General features: G+C 38.3%; 1 protein-coding gene across 10 annotated transcripts in view; it reads right to left on the bottom strand.

Moving 5' to 3' along the window:
• The window catches only part of Sipa1l1 (signal induced proliferation associated 1 like 1), a 333,742-nt gene that overhangs the window by 98,842 nt on the left and 214,221 nt on the right, over positions 1 to 20,679 (bottom strand). For 9 of the 10 annotated variants that reach the window (XM_010645389.1, XM_010645392.1, XM_010645396.1 and 6 more), the window contains one exon: positions 15,563 to 17,362. In XM_010645389.1, coding sequence (XP_010643691.1) covers positions 15,563 to 17,060 — 1,498 coding nt within the window. In that variant the 5' untranslated portion in view covers positions 17,061 to 17,362. Of the gene's footprint in view, positions 1 to 15,562; positions 17,363 to 17,968; positions 18,274 to 20,679 lie in introns of those variants that run through there. The other variant, XM_010645391.3, reaches the window with a different exon arrangement.

Here is a 20,679-nt window from a genome sequence, read left to right as displayed (position 1 = left end):
CCAACACTAGAACTTCAAATAATGCCCTACATATCTCAGTAAGGACAGGTGGGATTCTAATGTGCTGTTGGAGAAATTCACAAAAAAACAGGGCAATTATCAATTCATCAATAAACTCAACTCATTCTAGTTCTCAAGAGTTTCCTAGGTACCTCACTTTCTCTGCTTCTGCAGAGCTAATGTTTCAAATATTCTCTATTCTCCAACACCTCCCCACCTACTTTCTCCTCAAACTCAGTTAATGACAACACTGTCTACATCACAGAGAAAATAAGCCAGTTTAGAAGCAAACTTCTCCATTACTCAACACCATGCACACAAATTTACCTGCAGCCAGACTTTTCCTTTCTTCCTGTAATACAAAGCCTAATCTCCACTACAACCTGGTCTCTGTTCATTGTACCTTTCCAGGAATGCCGATGCCTTGATTGTTCTAACTTCCCCTTCTACATACTCACTATCACCATCACTGGACTGAAGTCTCCTTTCTCTTTATTATACAGTTTACCCTTAACTCCATATCATTCTCCAGAACTAAAGAGTTATCTTTCTTTTCTTTTCTTCCATTAGGAAACCTCTGAAAGAGCTGCTTTTCAGTGCATGTATCATCAATGATTACTCTCAAATTTGGTCCTTACCTTGTGCAAACTATCTATAACTTCTAACACAGATGACCACTGACTTTTCTAAAAACACTCTTACTTCCTGGTGTCTATGCCATCACCCTCTTCTGATTTTCCTTTTACCACATTGTCTTCTGTCCACTCTCAGAAGGTCAACCCATCTCAATGCTGACAATGTTCCAAAATTTATATATACACTCCTGACTTCTCTAAGTCCGAGCTCTCTACATCTACCTGATGGAACTCTGTCCCATGGTGTCCACAAAAGTGAAACTATCATCTTCTCACCTATTCAGCTTTCCCTGCAGTCCCTATTCCAGTTACTGCTACCATATTCAAACTGATGCTCTAGCAAGATCCACTGCCATAGCCTATGAATGCTAGTTCCTGAATAGCTCTTAAATCTATCTACTTTTTAACCCAACCCACTATCTCTGACTTATCCTATTCGAGTGTAATAATTCGTTCACTATTATCTAACACATTCACATAGCAGTCTGATGAGTCTTCTGACATGTAAATCTGACTGGCCACCTCTACACTTAAAATCCTTCTCTGGTTCCCTAAAGGTCCTTCTAATCTGTTACCAGCCTATCATTGCATCCTCACTTAACCCTTCCTTTCATCCCTCCACTATACTTGCCTTCTCTTTTAGATGTTCAAACTCACTATGTTCTTTCCCACCTGAAAAATTCAGCCTAGAACATTCTTCCTACAACTCATTTGACTAAGTATCATCTCAAGTATTGCTTAGAAAACTGTGGCAATACTGGCACAAAATGAAAATGTTTACTTTGCATAGCAATACCAATACTTTACTAGAAAGTGTTACGAATTCATAGCATGAATCACTGAAACCAAATATTTAATATTATCTCAAGCACAAACATTTGAGGAACATAATAAAAAATAAATTTGCAAAAATATAAAACCAATCATTTTAATATTACTTTGCAGATAAAATTATTAGTGTGGGTTTTTTAAAATCACCTACATAAAATACTAAAAATGAAGGCTATTTTGCTAATAATAAACACTATGAAATTAATGATCATTCTTTTTTAGTATCATCATTAAAACCTGATTATATTTTTGTGCAATTTTTTCCAGCTATGAAAATAATATATTTCTGAGGTGGGAGAACAGTAATGAGATAATTATAAATGACCTTCATACACATTCTTCAGCATCAATCTATAAACAAACCCACATTTGGTTTGATGATACTGGAAAGACTTTTTTGATTTTATGTGTCTATGTGAAAACATTGATTTTTTTTTTTAAATTGAAAAACAGTTCATTATATCCAAAACAGCATTTCCAACCAGTCTTTATCTATGTCAGTTCCCCTGGCACAAATGGAGATTCTGGTTCCATTTCCTGTGTTAAATTTGCAACTATTATAATCAGAATTTACTTGTTCTAGAAGTCAATTTGAATATAAATTGTTCTCACAATGGAAGTCTCATTTTTGTCCAATATCCATTTTCTGTTCTTGAGGATTATGAAAAGACTGGAAAAAACCTTTGATACAAACCCCAATTTATCCAATTCAAAATCCTAATGCAGTGTGTGGCCATCCAGTGCAGAAGATTTAAGTTCAGAAAGTCATCCTTAAGAGTCTGACTCTGATCTTTAGACAAATGGGTCAAATTTTACATCCATCGCCTTGTTCTTGCGGCCACACTTGGCTCTTCCTGTTCCTGAACTCCACTGGAATGCTGTACCCTTATCTCAATGCTCTGACCTCTGGACAGTGCTTCTATACCTGCTGTGATACAGCATATTTTCCCCCCTACCATTCATCTACCTTCATTCCTGGCTAGTGGAGGATCGGTATCCATTGCAGGGAGCTCTTCCAGTCAGTTCCACAATCAGCGTTGTCATTCTTTCAGGGTGAAAAAATTAGAGGGGAAGGGGAATTGAGAACGAGGAAGTTACAGATGAAAAGTGTTAAAGAAAAAGCAAGGAAGACTGATGAGGAAAATCAAGAAGAAGAAAGGAGGAAGGAATGAGATGGATAAAGCTGATGATGGATGAATTTAAATACAAGTCTACACCACCAAATGTAGTAACATTTTAGAGCCAAACACACTGGAATGGCAAGAACAAACATTGCAATCCGCTGTATTAGAATGATACAATCCACAAAGCAAAACACTTTGCCAAACACTCTACTTTTCACATCATCCATAAAAATATAGGCACTTCTTTCTTTTTTTTTAACAAATGTGGCAAATATTTAGAGATATATTATAAATCATATAACAGTAACAAAATTCAAACCCATTATTTTAGCTACTAACTTCAAAGCTCTTTTGCTCAGCAATATGATATATATATCATATTCCCAAAAACTTAAATTTTATTAAGAATAAAAATAGTGAAATAAAAATTATTGCCTAAAGGATTACACGGTTTGTCTGGTCATATAACCTATGATGATACTCCCTGATGTGATATTTAGCCAACGTTTTTCTGTGTTGATATGGAGGGATATTAAAGTTGTGTCCATACATGGCTGATTCCTCTCTCCCAGCTCCACTGGTCGTTCATAACAGTGGTCTTCTTATTAGCTCGGATGTCTGAGTTTTAACAAGGATGATTCAAAGAGTGCTGATAAATAATTCTGTCATTACTGTAACATTCCATATAAATAGCTATATTTTCATTTGATATACTCACAATAATAGAAGTTTTGCATTCTTAAAGAGGGGAGATACTTAATGGTTCAAAGCTCTACATAATTAGATCAGATACAGATTGCCTACTTATAAACTACGCATTCAGGAAAAAATTAAGGTTAGTTTTTTTGTTTTGTTTTGTTTTTTGTACTGGGGATCGAACTCAGGCCTTTTAGCTTGTGAGGCAGGCTAAATTCCTGAGCTAAATCCCTGGCCCTGGCATTTTAAATGTAAAAGGAAAGTATCATATGAGTTACAGGATCCAAACAGCAGTTTCTGAGTTGCTCCTACTGGTTTTCATGATATCTATACACTAAATATTTTAGCTGTACATTTCCCCGGGACACGAGCATAATCTAGACTGACTGTAAGTATAAAGAGCAAAAATACATTTTCATTTTAAATAACATCAGTTGTGATTTGTGGCTTAAAAATTTCTTCACAATTATTAACTGAAAATTTTAAATAGGGAAAAGAAACACACAATACAAAGTAAGCAAAACTTAGCTGCTATCTCATGTCTAAAAGGATTAGAAACAATTTTTCAGAAATGGAAAAATAGCCTTAGTAGAGCTCTAATGTATTTATACACTGCTGATGGCATTCTGGATTGGTAGCAACCATTTTAGAAAGCAATATGGCAGTGTATGTTACAGTCACAAAAATATTCACATCCTAATCTTAGAGTTACCCTAACTGACTATACAGAAGGAAAAATACAAGCTTTTCCAATTTCTCTAGAAGTGACACAAGTACTGTAGCAAAGGGATGCTAGAAGGGATACAAGAAGCTGACAGACTTGATGAGTCTCATTATATCAGCAGACCAAAGAATGGAATAGTGACAACTCTACTAGCTTGAATTAGAATTATTTCACCATGCTTAATATTTGAAACTTTTTTTGTTAAAACAGTCTATTTGGTGAAATACAAGTGTACCACTGCCAGTGTAATAGATAGGAACTTTTACTCTCAGTATTTTCACTAAGATAGAATTTGGAGGAAAGTAGGAAGACTGCTCACCATAGCACCAGCTTCTATGAAGCTGTTTCTCCTGTTTAGTTTAAGTGCTTTTTATTTTTGTGCTACTTATTACACTTCATACCTACAGATTATATTAGAAAGATGAGATAAAACAGAGTCAGGGGAACAACAAAAAGAAACATTCTGCTTTGGAGGCACAGGAGGGAAAGGAGATGAAAAAAATTAAGAGGTGTTATGTATATGTACCAACTCTCTACCATGAACGTAATCATTATATACTAATAAAAAAACAGAAGAAAAAACCTGCAAAAAAATGAAACCTAGGTAGACAGGTGTGGTGGCGCACACCTGTAATCCCAGCACTCTATTCTGGGAGGCTGAGAGAGGAGAATCACAAGTTTGAGCGCTGGCTGGGCAACTCAATGAGTCAGCAAGACTCTGTCTCAAAATAAAAATAAAATCAGGGATAAGGGGTATAACTAACTCAGTGTGAAGAAGGCCTTGGGTTCCGCCCCCCCCCCACACGTTTGCCAAAATGAAGGTAATAAAAGGCCATTCACTTAAATGACTCTTTCCTATAAACAAACAACTCAGAGATTCTCAGTCTCTGGATTCAAAGGGCTCATCCTAATTTTAAGGGCAGAGGTTCGGGTCCATGACAACTAAATAGCCTAAGATTTGCATCATAATCAAAAGCAGGGCAGAGTAAGGGATGGGGACATTTACACGACTGGCCACATGCCAGAATTCCGTCCCAAATCACTACACTAAGCTGGTAATTATTGTTGCATAAGAGTAATTGCTGATACTTACACAGTGCTTAGGATTCTGAGGTGAAACTTATTTCTAGAGGTCTTTTAAAAAGTGGGGTGGCCTACTTCCAAAACTACATGGAGCTTGGGGTTTAAAACAGCATTTGAGCCAGGCATGATGACACATGAATATAATCCCAGCACTTAAGAGGCTGAGGCGGGAGGATTGCTATGAGTTTGAGGCCAGCCTGGGTTACAATGAGACCATGTCTAAAAATAAATAAATAAAAATAAAATGACATTTGCCTAAGCAGCCTTAATATACCCCTTAACTTGCCAAAAATGGGTAAACTTCATTATGGAATTATGTTAACATTAATAAATTGCATCAAAGTGGTTAAAGAAAAAAATACAAAGAATGGTATGATTCACTAGTAGGATGACTGCCTAGCATGAGAGGCACCGCAAGACCCCTGGCACTACAAAACAAACAACCAAAACTCCTTATTAATAATCTATAGCAAATGTTCAAAAACGAAATATGTGAATACTCAAAATAGTATGCTTAAGGCTCATGGTTCTCTCGACTATCAGTCATATCTACTAAGTTTAAAACAGTAAAAATCAGTCTCAGTAAGGCATTTTCTGTCTATGGGATCAATAGGTGGTCTTGGTTAATGTCCACAAACCGCCATGGCCACACACAGACTTCTTTGTAGTCTCTCATTTCCTGAAGAGAGTAGAAAAGGAAGTGCAGGGTACTATTTGGTGTCTGGACTATAACACAAAGGCCAGGGCCCTGACTGCTCCTCCTTACCTGATGCTATAAATACAAGATACACTGGTCTCTCAATTCAAAAACACTTGTTTTCTTTTTTTTCCTTTTTGGGGGGTGTGGTGTTGGTGTCAGGGCAGCGTCTCGCTGTGTTGTCCAGGCTAACCTCTCACTTACAAACCTTCTGCCTCCACCTCCAGAGGACTTGAAAATATGGGCTTGTGCCACCACGTGATCAATAAATTTTACACTTCATATCATCCCAGAAGATTTATTCATTTGTAAAACATTAACTGAAGCTCCTAACTTGTGGTCTCCATCTTCAAAGTGCCTCAGCCCTACTACATTAGGGGAGGCCAGCTAGAGAAAGAATCCTAGGAAACTCAAACCACCACTTAATCACGATCAAGGAGATCTCTTCACTTAAGGGAAAACAACAGCAGGCAATTAAAGAATAATACAACCAGAAAACACACATCATTCCAGGAAAAGAATCAGGAAAAAATTTAAATTAGTATCAGTAGAAAAACAGGCTCTATAACAGGGCAAAGCTATTATGAAAAATAACTATAGGAAAACAAAAATAATAGGTTTTTGGATTAAAAAAAAAAAAAAAAAAGAAGGACCGCTAAAAATTAAACCCAGGAAAGACAATTAGAACACACAAAGCTATGTGCCAATTCCTTGCCCAGAAGATAAAGTTGATAAGCACTATATGTGAGAAAAATTCAAAAAACTGAGATCAAAAAAGGAAATAATGGACGATAAATACAAGAATTCTACCATCTGTCTAAACGAATTTAGTTCCAGGCAAAGAGATTCCATACTTAAGAGAAAATTAACGTTCAATAGCTTATCTTTTGCCTCAACAGCAGTAATTACATGCTATAAACACTGTGAAGGCATTGGGTGTACAGGCTTTTGTTTTCCTCCTAGGCACTGTATGTGGCACAAAACAGATATTAAATATGGTGTGACTATGTGAATAAACAATAGTGCAGTTATTTTAATTTTTAAAACTACTGTAAAAACTTTCAGGGTACTCTTGCCAAGAGAAAAACTGGATAATGTGTATGTAGATGATAGAATTCAAGTAAAATTACTGGCATTAGGGGAAGGTTTCCTTTCTATATCTCTGTACTATTTTTCATAACAAGGCCATTTGTTATTGTCTGTTTCCCTCCGTTATAGGGCAAGATCCATAGGGGAGCTCTGTTTTGTTTACCAGGGTGCAAAACCACACAGGCAATGCTGTAACACTCACCATGCATGACAGCCACAAAAAGGCAGCAAACTGATCTCCCAAGAAGAACCTGCAAGCAGTTCAGCCACAAAGAATACAATTAGCTCAGTCCCTGGCTGCAGTGCCTTAGAATCTGCTGTGGTTGTGGAGCTGAGCCTCACTTCCTGAGCAGCCCCTTGTCAGGAGCTGAGCATGCAGACAGGGGTTGGGGTCAACACAGTCCAGCCATATTCCTCACTAAGTGACTTTTCTAAAGCTCACCTTAGCTCCATTATGTTGGGTTTTTGTCAATATGCATCCAGGTCTGAAATTCTCCCTGCTCAATCTTTCTTCCTACCTACACTCCTTTTTTTCTTATGGTATCATCAGATGTACACCATGGACTGAAGGCTCTCTGCTAAATTCTGCTTCTTTCCCCCTTTTACGCTTCACAGATGATACTACCAGGCCCTAACCAACCACTTGCAGGTTCTGGATCTTAACAGACTGGCATATTTACATGACTAAACAAAAGACTGGCAGAGACAAAATGGGCTGAATTCTGAGTTTTCTGGGAAAACTTTTAAAGAGACTAAAAAAAAAAAAAATTCCATTGCCAGAATATGAGCAAGAGGCAATATGAACCTGACATATATAGAATTAAGAATGTGGCATAAAAAGCAGAAGTTAGCTGCAATTCATATGTAGGCTTGAGAGGCCTTCCTAACTGATGGAGGCAGAGTACAACAAAGGCATTAGGGAAGCCGAAATGTTTCAGATCCAAGCATCCCGTACCAATGGTGGCATTTACAGGACAGCAGTGGTAAGAGTGAAAGATGAGGAAGCCTGTACATCTGCACACGTATTACAGATGGCAGCTAGACAGCTATCCAGACAGGAAGATAGCAGCTGTGAGCAACGTGGCTAGAACTGAGGAAAAAGCCCAGGAAGCAGTTTACATGGATATAAATGTAACTCGATGTCTTTTCAGAAAGCATGGTTGAAGCTATTAATCATAAAGCACATATATAAATCATACTAATAGGACAAGAAAATAAAAGACAAATGTGGAAGCAAATGTGCTATGAAGGTTATATGCCTGAACATAAAACTTAGTTCTTGGTTGGGCGTTGACATAAAATAATACGGCCAGCAAGCAAACACACACCAAAAAAATGACCGACAGAAAGGCAAGCGGTGCTAGTTCCCCCGCAAAATTTCTAACATCAGACTCTCTAAATTAAATTTCTCATATATAACTGCATAGGCCATGGGCCATGTCTTTATCACCAGTTTTATTGCAAAACAAACTCCACCTTTTATAAATGGATGAGAGAGAGGGAAGGAGGGAGGGAGATGGTATCAGGCATGATGGCACACATCTATAATCCTAGCACTCAGGAGGCCGAGGCAGGCGGATTGCCACAAGTTCAAGGTCACCCTGGACTATACAGTGAGTTCAAGACCAGCCTAGACTACACAGCACGACCTTGTCCCAAAAACTGCAGAGGACTGTAATACTGATTATGCCCAAAGCAGGCTGTGAAGAGTTAACCCCAATACTGGCTTGTTTATAGAAGTGAGTTTGGCTGAAGCCTACGTGCTGAGGTCAGAGTAACTCACACTCAAATTCCATTCCTGGCTGAAGCCTACGTGCTGAGGTCAGAGTAACTCACACTCAAATTCCATTCCCACAACTAAAACATTCAGAATAGAAGGACAATGGTCTAATCACAATCATACATTTTGTCTATTCTGCTCCTAATTCGAGAATGCTTTGTCTTGTCCTTTATGAGCCTTGTTTACATAATTTCCATAGAAACCACACAGTCACCTTTACCCAATTGATTGCCAATAAAAGTCAGTGCCTGGGACTGTCCAGCGCCTTTGTTGGTTGTACCAGCTTTGGTCATCCTGGCACCCTGCTTTCTCTCTTAGCTCTGTCTCCTAGTGTATTCTTTTTCTCAGGACTGCATCTCACATTGGGCAGGTAGCTACTGTAATCTGACTGCAGGAATCTCTAACAAAAAACCTTAAAAAGAAAAATATCTCAAAGCCCAGTGGCCCTCTGACAACCTATCTTCATTTGCAAATAAAGCATGTGGAGTAACAGCTGAAGCACACGCCCTTTTGACTGCTCCCAAACCCTTCGAACTGAAAGGGCTCCGACGCTGTGTACCTTATGGATTAAGGTCCAGCTAACTCCGGGCCTTGAGATCTCACAGCAAAGAGGAGGAAATAACATGTAAGACCTTAACACCTAGAGACCTGTAAGGGCTGAGCAGAGAGAAGCAAAGTGGGTGCAGCGGCACGTTATGCCCCTTGGAAGGCTAAGGTGGAAGGATTCTGTGAACCCAGGAGCTTAAGGCTAGGCTGGACAAAAGAGTGAGAACTCATCTCAAAACATATCCCTAGGTTAGTTTCTCAAGAATCTGTTTGGTGTCCCAAATCTCTGTGTGAAGGAATGCATACAGACAGAACTACCTTCAAATGAAATATATCATTTATGTAATCTTAATAAAACAAAAGGCAATTTAAACAATAAATTATAATGGCACGAGTTAAACCTGTCACTATTAATTTTGAAAGAATTAAGTGCTGAGTTGAAGAACATACAGCAAGGCACAGCTGAAGAGGACAGATGTGTTGCCTGGAGCTCATCACTTACCTCAAGAAACCAAACCCACCCATGTCAGAAAACCAAACACAGTATAAAATATCCTTAAATGGTAGGGCATCCAAAAGATTTTTTTCTCAAGCCTAATATTCTTGTATCTATTGAAGGATGTCTGTTTGTTTCTTGAGATGGAGCTTTGCTATGTAGTTCAGACCAACTATGAACTCACTACATAGCCCAGGCTGGTCTTGAACTCTTGGCAATCCTCCTGCCTCAGCCTCTTGAGTGCTGGGATCACAGGTGTACGCCACCACACCTAACTAGGAGGATTTTTTTTTAAAGAAAAAGTAATAAAATCTTTTAAAAAATTCACTTAGCTACATGGTGTTCCCTGGTGATTTTTAAACTTTTTTCCTGAAGTAAGGCATTGCTTCCTCTATTAGGCTTACCCTCTTTAAACTGTTTATTCCAAAGGAACATAGGAGAAAAATAAGCATAAATGTGGGTAACAGGGGGTTATGAATATGAACAAAATAATTATATATATTAAATTCGCCCCTACCATATACATGTGAAATTGGGATGGGAGAATATAAAGTATATTATATACATTTATAGATCAGCCAAAATTATACTCATTAATCCGTATAATCAATATGTACTGATAAAAATGTAGGAAAAATAAAGTATCATTTGCTAGACTTTAAATGTTTCATTTATGACTTTTGCCTTATTTAATACCTCACATATAGCTGGGGAAATAAATGGTGTTCCAGGTCTGTCCATTTGAGGTAAGGGTTCAAAACAAAAGACACTCTGGTTATATCTGAGCACTTCCTCCACTTGCATCTCTACTGAAAACAACAAAAAGACAACTCCACGTGAAGAATGAAGAGCTGAGCTTGAGCCATTTACTGAATATTAACTTAAGCACAGATATCTGGCAGAGTATAGCTGTAGCTATGTCATGGTTAATTATCCTGAGTATTAGATCTGCAGATGCTCATACCTCACCCATAAAGTATGTATTTATACACACAAGAACTCCGGGGAAGAAAGCTTACATTCTAAGGAAATAGTGCATAGTTCGGTAAAAATTACCCTAGAGTAGTGTGGTTTTAACTAACAATCTATTATTATAGGGCACAGCCAGGAGTTTGAAGTTAGCGTGGCTGTTTGGGTCTCAATCTAGAAAGATGACTTTTCTGTTTGCTTGTGCTTTCTGATGTACTCTAGGTACTATAAAATTATCCACTAAAACTTGCAATAGCTGTTAATGAGGATCATTTAACAGACTGGAACTTGAAGAACAGCTCTTGATGGCAAAACAGAGTTTATCAAAGTGCTAAAACTGTCACTTTGACACATATGAGGTTATGTGCAATGTTCTACAGAAAGGATGTTGAAGATGGATGATGACCAGACAATGAGAGGCAAAGAAAGAAAATGCCTGCATAACAGCAACTGAAATCCAACATGTCTTTGCAAACTGATAATCCTGGTGTCAAGCATACTGCTAACCCTAATGCGTATGCGTAGGGAGGAGGTATCAGGAGGAGAAAGGTGAGCAGCAGGAATAAAATCTGATGTTTCAGACTTATCAGAATAATTAGATGCACGAAAAACTAATTTTTTCCTCTCTGAAGAAGTAAGAAATATTCTTAGCTGAGCTCTGGACTATTACTTCAGTTTCTCTCAGTTACGGAGAAATAGGACAAGGCCCTGTCACAGCACCTTCAGTAACTTGACACTGACAGCAATCCTCCACCTGGCATATACATAAGCTCATCAATACTGCTGATCAATGGTGCAACAAATGCCACTGCCAAGGTAACATACAGGCTACTCTTTCCTTAATGCATCCCTCTAAGATTCAAGAATATGCCTCACAAAATTGAGACAGGTTATGTACATGTGCCAATGTCCCACAATGAATGTGATCATTATAGTATTGCAAACATGTACTAATAAAAAATAAAAATTTTAAAAATATGTCACACAGACAATTGCACACTTGGTGAAAAGCTAAAAGCGTCCTGTGGAACCACAGAAAATGGGACAAGTCATGGCTAGTCAACAAACCATGCTAGCTCCAAGCAAAAATCTATGTAGGATTTTTCACGTACAAATCTCCTTGGTACTTTAATCATGGTGACTAAATAAAAACTAAAAACAAAACATATATGGACTCCCAAGAAGATGACCAGATTATTCTGGGTATGGTGGCACACACCTGTAGTACTAACACTTGGGAGGCAGACGCAGGAAGATCGCCACAAGTTTCAGACCTGTCTGAAGTACATAGCAAGACTGTCCCAAAAAAAAAACAAAAAAAAATAAAAAATAAAAAAAGATGATCAAGTTAAAATGAATACCTTACTGCTTAGTCTGTGTCTTCCTGAGGAAGCTGTAGTCATATTACTAAAATTTTGACTTCAATGACAGGTTCACTTAGGTGTCCTATAAGAATTAAGCAGGAGGTCTACATAACACAAAAAGCAGTAAAACCATAAATGTGAGCTATGTTGTTACTGTTATTTCATCCTGGGGAAATCTCAGTATAACCACAGACACATATACAGAATAGAGAGAGAGCAAGAGAGAGGACAGGGAAGAGGCACATCAATGGCATTTTGCCTGTTTCACTAAATCCAAACACTAAAGTTCCTCTACTGCTCCAAATTTTTCCAGCAGTGCACTTGGCTTGTATCAGTGGTAGTGAACCATAGCACATGTGCTGCAGTGGGCTGTTTGCATTGTTGAAAGCTCTAAAAGGTTTGCCATCACTGGCTTATATGTTGACACTGAAATGTCCTCTAAAGTCTGTTATCTGCAAAATAATGTTCATAAAAACTGTGTAATATTTATCAGCTGAATGTGGTGAAATTTTACATATTATGTTGACTGCAGTATACATCAATAATTTTTCCCCCCAGAGCTTCAGCCACAATGAAGTCAAGCATGTGTTTAAGGATACAGAAACTATAGATGAAGAGGTGAGGTGGTGGCAAGGCTGGGAGCACAGCACTTTGGTGCTGGAGGGCAAACTCCACGCGACACTGCTGAGCTCCTTCAACAAGAGGTCCTTTTTTCTCAAGGGAAAATGAGTTAGGGTACTCATTTTAGTGAGTTGAAGCTGATAACAAACTTATGACAGAATTATTTAACTATGTGTATACTGCCATAAGAATACATTATATTAAAGGGGCTTGATTTCTTCTTTGTATGATGCTGCTCAGAGCTACATTTGTAGTACATTCCAAACTGTGATGGAGGACTTGCGTAACTGGGAAGTTCAATTCTGTGTGGCCTGAGCAGAACCCTCAGAGCAGGCACTCTGTGACTGACTTTCCTTGGACCAGCCTCCTGGATCACCACTGCTGGCCACTCTTTTGACACCATGCTGATGAGAGCTCGCTGGCACCAGCAAGCCGGCAGGCCATCCCCGGGCCATGCACACTTTTGGCACCTAGCAGCTAGACCGCAGCTGACAGAGTTGGCTGCATCTTCCCGGACCTGCTGATGCCAGTTGACTTATTATAGTTTTGTTATGAAACTTAATTATTGTGAAATCTGACGAAACATGGGTACGAAAAAGTGTTTCTATAAAAACTAAGTAGAAGGCTTTGGAAAGACAATATAAGCACGTAATAAAAGTGCTTAGATTAGGAGTGGGCAAAATAGGTACAGAAAATGAGAAAAAAAATTGTGAAACAGATTCTGTGCTAAGATTGCTATCATCTATACTGATATTTTGCACTTGTGGTTTATATGATTAATACAATATAGACCCTAAAAGACTAACATTACTGTCACAGAAAAACCCTTGGATTCACAAGTTAGGCAAATATGTTTTGACATCTTATTAAGTAAGTACATTTCGATATCATACTATTTTAGATATGTATTTTTGAAACAATTATCTGCTTTAACTGATATTTTCAACTAAGCAGTTCCACTTATATTAAGTATCTTCTATCCTCCTAATTAATAACTACTGAGTTAGTGGCCTTTAAGTTGTTATGAATAAGCACAACTGTTCTGCCCTTTAAATCTTCAAATTTTCATTGCATGCTTTTGAAAGATGAAAAATTTTAAATGTTTCCCCTCTCCCTTAGTGTAACATAAGTACAGCTCAGAAAACAGTGATGGGGAGAGCATGACTATGTTCAGAGATTAGAAAGGAGAAAGCCAAGCTCCAAAACTTACTAGGGGCAGTGTTGCACCTGAACAACAGTTTGCTCATCTGGAAAATGGGATTAACAGTAGTACTGAACTCATGGACACCAAGAGATTCAAATGAAAGAATAGGCATCACAGCAAATGCTTAGCTCAATGCCTGGTACATATGTAGCAAAAAATGTCCATTACTATTATACTGTCTGGTAGGAAAAAGTGTCTACTTACTACATAAAAAAGCCATCTGGCTCCACATACTAAGTTTGTGAAGCTAACAAATCCTGCACACTAAAAGTCTGTGTAAGAAAGACATGATTTCTAAAATCTGAATTTCAGATAATAACTGAGAAAATATGGCTTAAAAATGACAGCAGCTTTGATGGCACATGCCTGTAAACCTTGTACTCTGGGAGGTTGAGGCATGAGTAGCAAAGTTTAAGTTTAGACTGAAAAACCTAAAAACTTAACAAGACCCTATCTCAAAATTCAAAAATTTTTAAAGTGCTGGGAAGTGAGTATGAAGTTTCTGGATTCAAGCCCCAGTACTGGGAGTAAAAGAAAATGAGAGACAGATTTTCATTTGCATTGATTTCAGGACCCATGCCATAGATATTCAGGAATCAGAAAAGACATAGATATTTAATAACGAGACAAGGCTCATTCTATCAATAAGTCTTGAGTGGGGTGCATCATGTAATAATCTTAAGATGAATTTATCCTAAAGGGAACAATATTATATGGCAATAATGAGTACCAGATCAAAGATTAAAATTTCACTTGGAAGAATAAATCTAAATAGCATTTAAAACCCTAAAAAAGTAGGTGGGAATTCAAAACAAGGAGGTTGAAGAGTTGGGAGAGTAGAGCCTTCTTACACCACAGGCCTCTTTACCTGCTGCAGAGACAGCTGATCTAGCTAATAGACCACCTTTCTTGGTGAGCAATCAGCTTGGTTATCTGGATGACTGAAACTCACCCTTCAATTACAATGCTATTCGAAAAACTATTAGAAAGCTCTGAAGAGTTCATTTATATTACTTCCCAGTGAATCACAATGCCTTTCTTAAGAATAGGAGGTCAGATTGTACAAAGTAGTCTCAGCTATTCTGTGTGTGTGTGTGTGTGTGTGTGTGTCTGTGTGTGTGTCTCATACACACAGACAAAGACTAAAAGCAAGTTGCCAGTATGTAACAGAAGCTTTCTTCTTCTGTGGTTTTTCTATTCAAATAGAAGACCTAGACTAGATCTGTCAAGTAATATAATTTAATTTGACCAATGTTCCTGTGAAAGAGATACAGACACATGTAATTTCCATTTACTAATAAGACCAAAGTGCCAAGGAAATCCTATCCTAACTGCAAAAAGTTCTAAAAGAATGAAAGGCAGCATCAAAATTGTTCCTGCAGCCTTTTTTAAAAAAAGGCCATATTTAAAGTATTTTCAACTATACACATTCATCCCAGAAGAGTCAAGAGTAAATACGCAACAAAGACTATAACTGCATCCACTAAATCAGAGGCTTTTCATATTTAAAATTTAACATACAAGACATGTGTACTCCTGAAAGAGGAAAATAGATTAAAGACAAACTGCAGCAGAGGTAAATATTTTACCACTGAGGAAGATATTCGTGTAAATCCTGTCATACTACTAAAAAATTTTAAATACTTTTTTCCCCAAAGTATATAGCAAAAGAAATTTTTAAAAAACAGACAATCTCTCCTCACCTTTCTGGTAGAAAAATTTCCTGTAATAGTATGCGCCAAGGTCCACGTGTTCCACAATGTATCGTTTCACTCTATCAAGATGCAACACCAAGTTTTCCTTGGGCACTTCAAGTACTGCCACTCCCGCATTTGTGCAATGGGAAGTAAGGGTAGACTCAAAGGAGGCACTTTCACACCCACTAAAGGAGCCAGAATTTGATTTTGACAGGCTGATTTTCCTTTCACCTTCTCCACCTATCTCATTCCGAAAATATGGACAGCTCATTACAAGTTCATTGCTTTTATCATCTCCCTGGTCCACGCTGAGGCTTCCTTTGGAATTCAGGTCCTCTGTGCTTCCCATCGGAGAGCTGAAACTAGCTGAATGAGACAAAGGTCCAGAGACCAAGGAAGCCACAGCTGCTGCCGAAGCTCCTGTGGTGGTGTTTCTCCGCTTAATAACATTGTGCCTGTTCATAATGGCCTCATTCAAGTCAAATAATATACTCTGGACATCATAGTGGGCAAAGCACTTTGGACATGTCCAGGGCCGTACAGAGTCTTCTGATCGGTTGTCTTCAAGGTCAGATGACTTCCCAAGTTCTTCACCTTTGGCATTGCGTAACTTACGAAAAATGGATGAATCTCCAGTTTCAGACTTGGAACGTCGTTTGAGTGGTTTTTCCCTTTCCTTAAAAAGCCTGAGGTTTTCTCTCTGTGAGATGGGCCCATCAATGACATCCAAAGAGAAACCAGAACCCTTGCCCCCCCCACCAATTAGAAAGTCACTGAGCTTTGTTGGAGTTGGACCTCGATCAGATTTATCATCTTTATACCCCTTTAACAAATCAAAAAAGCTTTCTCCAGACGTTCCTTGCTTATCAATTGAAGACGTGCTACCATATTCCCTGTGCAATGATGGCCCAGTCTTGTATGTGGGTGAGATACATTCATCAAAGCTATCCACATCAAGTTCACTTATGGTGATATCGCTGTTGCTCCGCTGCCGTATTCTGCGAAGAGCTTTCCTAGGGGAGCTGGGATAGGCTTCAGGCATAAGAAATCTGGAGTCCATGTTCTCCGATGGTCTGGTCTTGTTCTTCAGTGTGTTCTGTATACTCTTCAGCATGGCTGAGTCATTGGAATTGAGGCTCACAGAACTTCCCTGACTCACAGGACTGCTTTTGGAGGACAGGCTCTCAAGGCAACTTGAGGTTTCCATTTCCTGGCTTGAACGGCTACTTTCCTTTATGTTTTCCTTTCTTGGAGGCCAATCTGCAATCCTTGCCCTGACTCCCATTTTTGGAACACCAGGGGTGGAGGTTATATGGTGAGAACCTTCACTTCTAGGGGGCCCGATGGGGGCCATAACTGATGATCCTAAACTGCCATTTTGGGACCGGAAGCGACGCATGTAGAAGTCATCAGTATGGACTTTGGGGGTAACATCTGTGCCAACAACAGAGGCCCTGTCAGTGGCAACAGGCCTTTCTGTTTGTGACCGTTTTAAGCTGGTCATGATGTAAAAGCAATTAGAGTTAAATCCCTGCAGAAAGAACCATCATTATCTGTCTTAAATGTGCACTTCCCTTTTGGAGAATGGCTTCCCAAAAATGAAACAGTTGCATGAGATCTTAAGCTTTTTCATTTAAAAGGTTAAATTCTGCCTGATTTTCAAACTACTAAAAATCCAGATCTTAAAAAAGACTGTAATCCACAATAGTTCCTTGGCTTCACTTTAACAGATGGCTTTCTTTCAGAAAAAAATGAATGGAACTTGTATTACTGGGACGCTGTGATTGCCATAATCCCATGCTGTCTCTAAAAAAGAGAAAGACAGTTTGAATTAAAATTTGATAAATACATCTAAAAACAAATATGCAACTATCAAAATCAGATACATGAAAATAAACTGTGGCTCACAATTCTATGGTCTATATTTTCAATAAAGCAGATTTGAAAGAGAGGAGTAAAAGCATTCAGTAAAATCCATCATTTATACTGAAAGACTATTAAATTCTAGCTTAATTGAAGTGTTTCATAAAATGGGAGGTGCGATTTAACATACTGTTCTGGAGCAATAGGATTCCTACCCTAAGTATGGACTTCTGCTCCAATGACCTCTAATAATATAAAACATCATGAGCCACTGTGCTGACCAGAAGTTAAAGACAATCAACAAGAATCAGGTAATAAGAGCAATATAAAATCAGTTTTATGACAAAACTAAAAACTGAAAAATGATTTTAGAATGCTGTAACACTAATTTTGAAACTCCTTCTATATTCAAAATTCAACACTTGTTTCCTTACAAAGGCTTAACATAGTTGACAAGAGCAAATACAGTAGAAAAAATAAACAGTTTTTTCTGGAGCCATTATATCATTATTAGTACTCTTCCATATTTTCCTCTACTTTATTACTTACCTAGATGAGGAACATTGCAGAAATGAATCTGGCATTTGTCGCCACCTCTTTCCAAGCTCTCCTTAGTTTCTACTCTTAAAGCTGGAAGTCTTTCAGTAATTAACAAAATGCCTGCATTTCCTTAAGCAGCGCAACCTACCCCACCCCATCAGCACTAATTTATGACAACCAGAAGAAACAAAATGCTGCTCTGGGCAGCCCTCTCCACATCCCCCAACAGATTACAGAGAACTGGCAGCATCCTTCCAGGTGACGGGCAGGAAAACGAACTTCCTCATGAGCACGTCAGGCAGGAGGCAGGAATCACAGATTCTAAGTACAAAATCCTGCATGGTTGCGTATATCCTGAAAAGAGAAGCAGAAGATCCTTTTCCAGGACTCTGCACATTACACAAGAGGTGGCCTTTAAATTCTTGCCAGATACATGTTTGGAAAGATGCTGCTTTACTAACACTGAGCTGACAGAGCGGCATTGTCTACAAATCATGCTCTGACACTGAGGAGGACCGGGGCTCACTGCAAGCTGCATTCAACAGTAACAAGCACTTACTTCCATGGTAATTAAGCATCTCTCCAGTCGGCTTCCTGCCTCCAAGGCAGCCGCTTTCATTTCTCCTGCAGCACGCAGCATCGTTTTAGAAAACTCATTGCTATTTAAAGCTGGAACATTTAGGGGTATTTTAAAAAATGCACACTGACTGCAGAATGCAGGGCTCATGCAGCCTGGGTCTGGGCAGCCATTCAGATAAAGAAATGCAAACTGTTTTCACTCATTTTCTTCTTCCTCACTTTTTGTGAAAGGAATAATGGTTTTGTACTGCTACATAATTAAACCTAGCTTTCTTGACACTTCTACCATCAGACTGTTATGATTTCCTTTACATTCCAGAACTTTACCCACTGCTCCTTCAACTACAAGCCTTTAAGTAGAATAACATTCTAACTGTTGCTTCCAGCAATTGCGTGGGGCAGTACAAGTACATGGCCAGAAAGTACTCCTCATTAACAAAAGAAAAACCAAGTAAATGGACCAAAATACAAACACCAATCCATCTCAAAACAACAACCACCCCAAACACTGGTTGTTTCTAGAGATATACTAGCAAAAAGAATAACATGTCTAATAGCCTCACAGAAATCCAAATATATCATCTTCTATTCCCAGGTCAACAGGCCAATCCTACTATAACAAAAATTCATTCTTGCCACATTTCATCTGCCACAGAAAATGGTGTACTGCAGGACAAGTGAAATTATAATCCATAAAACTAAAGGCTAGAGGGGCCGGGGATTTAAATTCGTGGTTCTGCTACCTCCCTCGCAAGTGCGAGTTCCCAAGTTTGATCCCTGGTACCAAAAACAAAACAAAACAAACAAAAAACTAAAGACTAGTATTAAAACGCAATAAATCAAACTTCTTAGAAATGCCTAGTCTTCAGTATTTTCTCTTGCAAACTATCTCCTCTATTTCCTATATTTTAATGGGTTTTTAAAACATTTTAAACATAAAAGTTTCTCAGCAATTGAAAAGAAACGTCTAGAGTCTCATTACATCTTGACTGAAGAACAACTCAAGGTTTTCTCTTCAAAGTACAGATGAGCACACAGGGAAAGAGAAATTTAATGACCTAAAAAAACTGAAGAGGTCTGAAATGGGCAACAAAGTTTGTTGTTTATTTTCCAGTCATGAGGACCTTTTTTCATGTTTCTCCCACCCCCGCTTTTTCTGCTCTCTTCCTTTCCTCATTCTTATTTATAGCATCAAACCTTTTTGAGGTGCAATATAAACTTTAGGTACTTACTAGAATATATAGAATTATATACATGCTTTTCACTTATTAAACTACCAGCTGAAAATCAAGATGTCTCTCCCACTGTGTCATATGATGGTAGCTCAAGAATACTTTAAACCTATTCTTTGGAGCTCACTAAAAAAGCAAACATATGTTGACAATTCTCCTAAATATTAGCAAACCTGCCTAAGCATATTTAAATATGGTAAAAAGCAACAGAATTAAACAGAACAATATTAACTTACAGCATGTCACCTTCATCTTTCAAAGAGCAGACTATATAAAATTTTCCTTATTACATATTTAATTTTTTCATCTTGATATTAAGGCCACAGTGAATCCATTTCATTAAAATATTAATTCCATCTAGAGGGCCCACATTTCAGATTAATGAGTTCAATCCTACTATTGAAAGTCTTTTCATTAACTTAACTGGCCACTCTTTTCTGATAATGCCATCCTTCCAAAGAAGTGCTTCTGTTTCTCTTTTCCACCATTCCCAGCATTTGTACATATGCTTCTGAGCAAGGACTGCATACCTAGTACCAGAACCTATCCTTAAAGAAATAAAATCGCTCATAAGTAATGGAGACAAGTAAGCAAGTAAAAAGTAGGGTTAAAGTCATGATAGAGATATGCACGGGTCATGCCTCCTCCTTGCACACTTGTTGTTCTAACAGTAGCTCTTCAAAAACAGGAACTATCTCTTGATTGTACTTACCGGTACCACAGCCAGTCAGCCCCTCAGAATATCAAGTCCCCGGCAGTAATGAAAGTGAACATCTAGGGATCTCTTCAAGTCTAAGAGTAGCCCTTGCCACCTTGTTCTGTGAAGCATTTGTATTATGATGCCTCCCTAAAGTTCTCTGGACCTTTGTGATAACCAGGTGCTCTTTCCTCTCTCCTTTGGCCCACTTA

The sequence above is a fragment of the Fukomys damarensis genome, unplaced genomic scaffold, assembly GCF_012274545.1.
Source record: "Fukomys damarensis isolate Sample0158 unplaced genomic scaffold, DMR_v1.0_HiC HiC_scaffold_21, whole genome shotgun sequence".
In the NCBI taxonomy this organism is placed as follows: Eukaryota; Metazoa; Chordata; class Mammalia; order Rodentia; family Bathyergidae; genus Fukomys; species Fukomys damarensis.
This window is presented reverse-complemented; position numbering and strand designations above follow the sequence as displayed.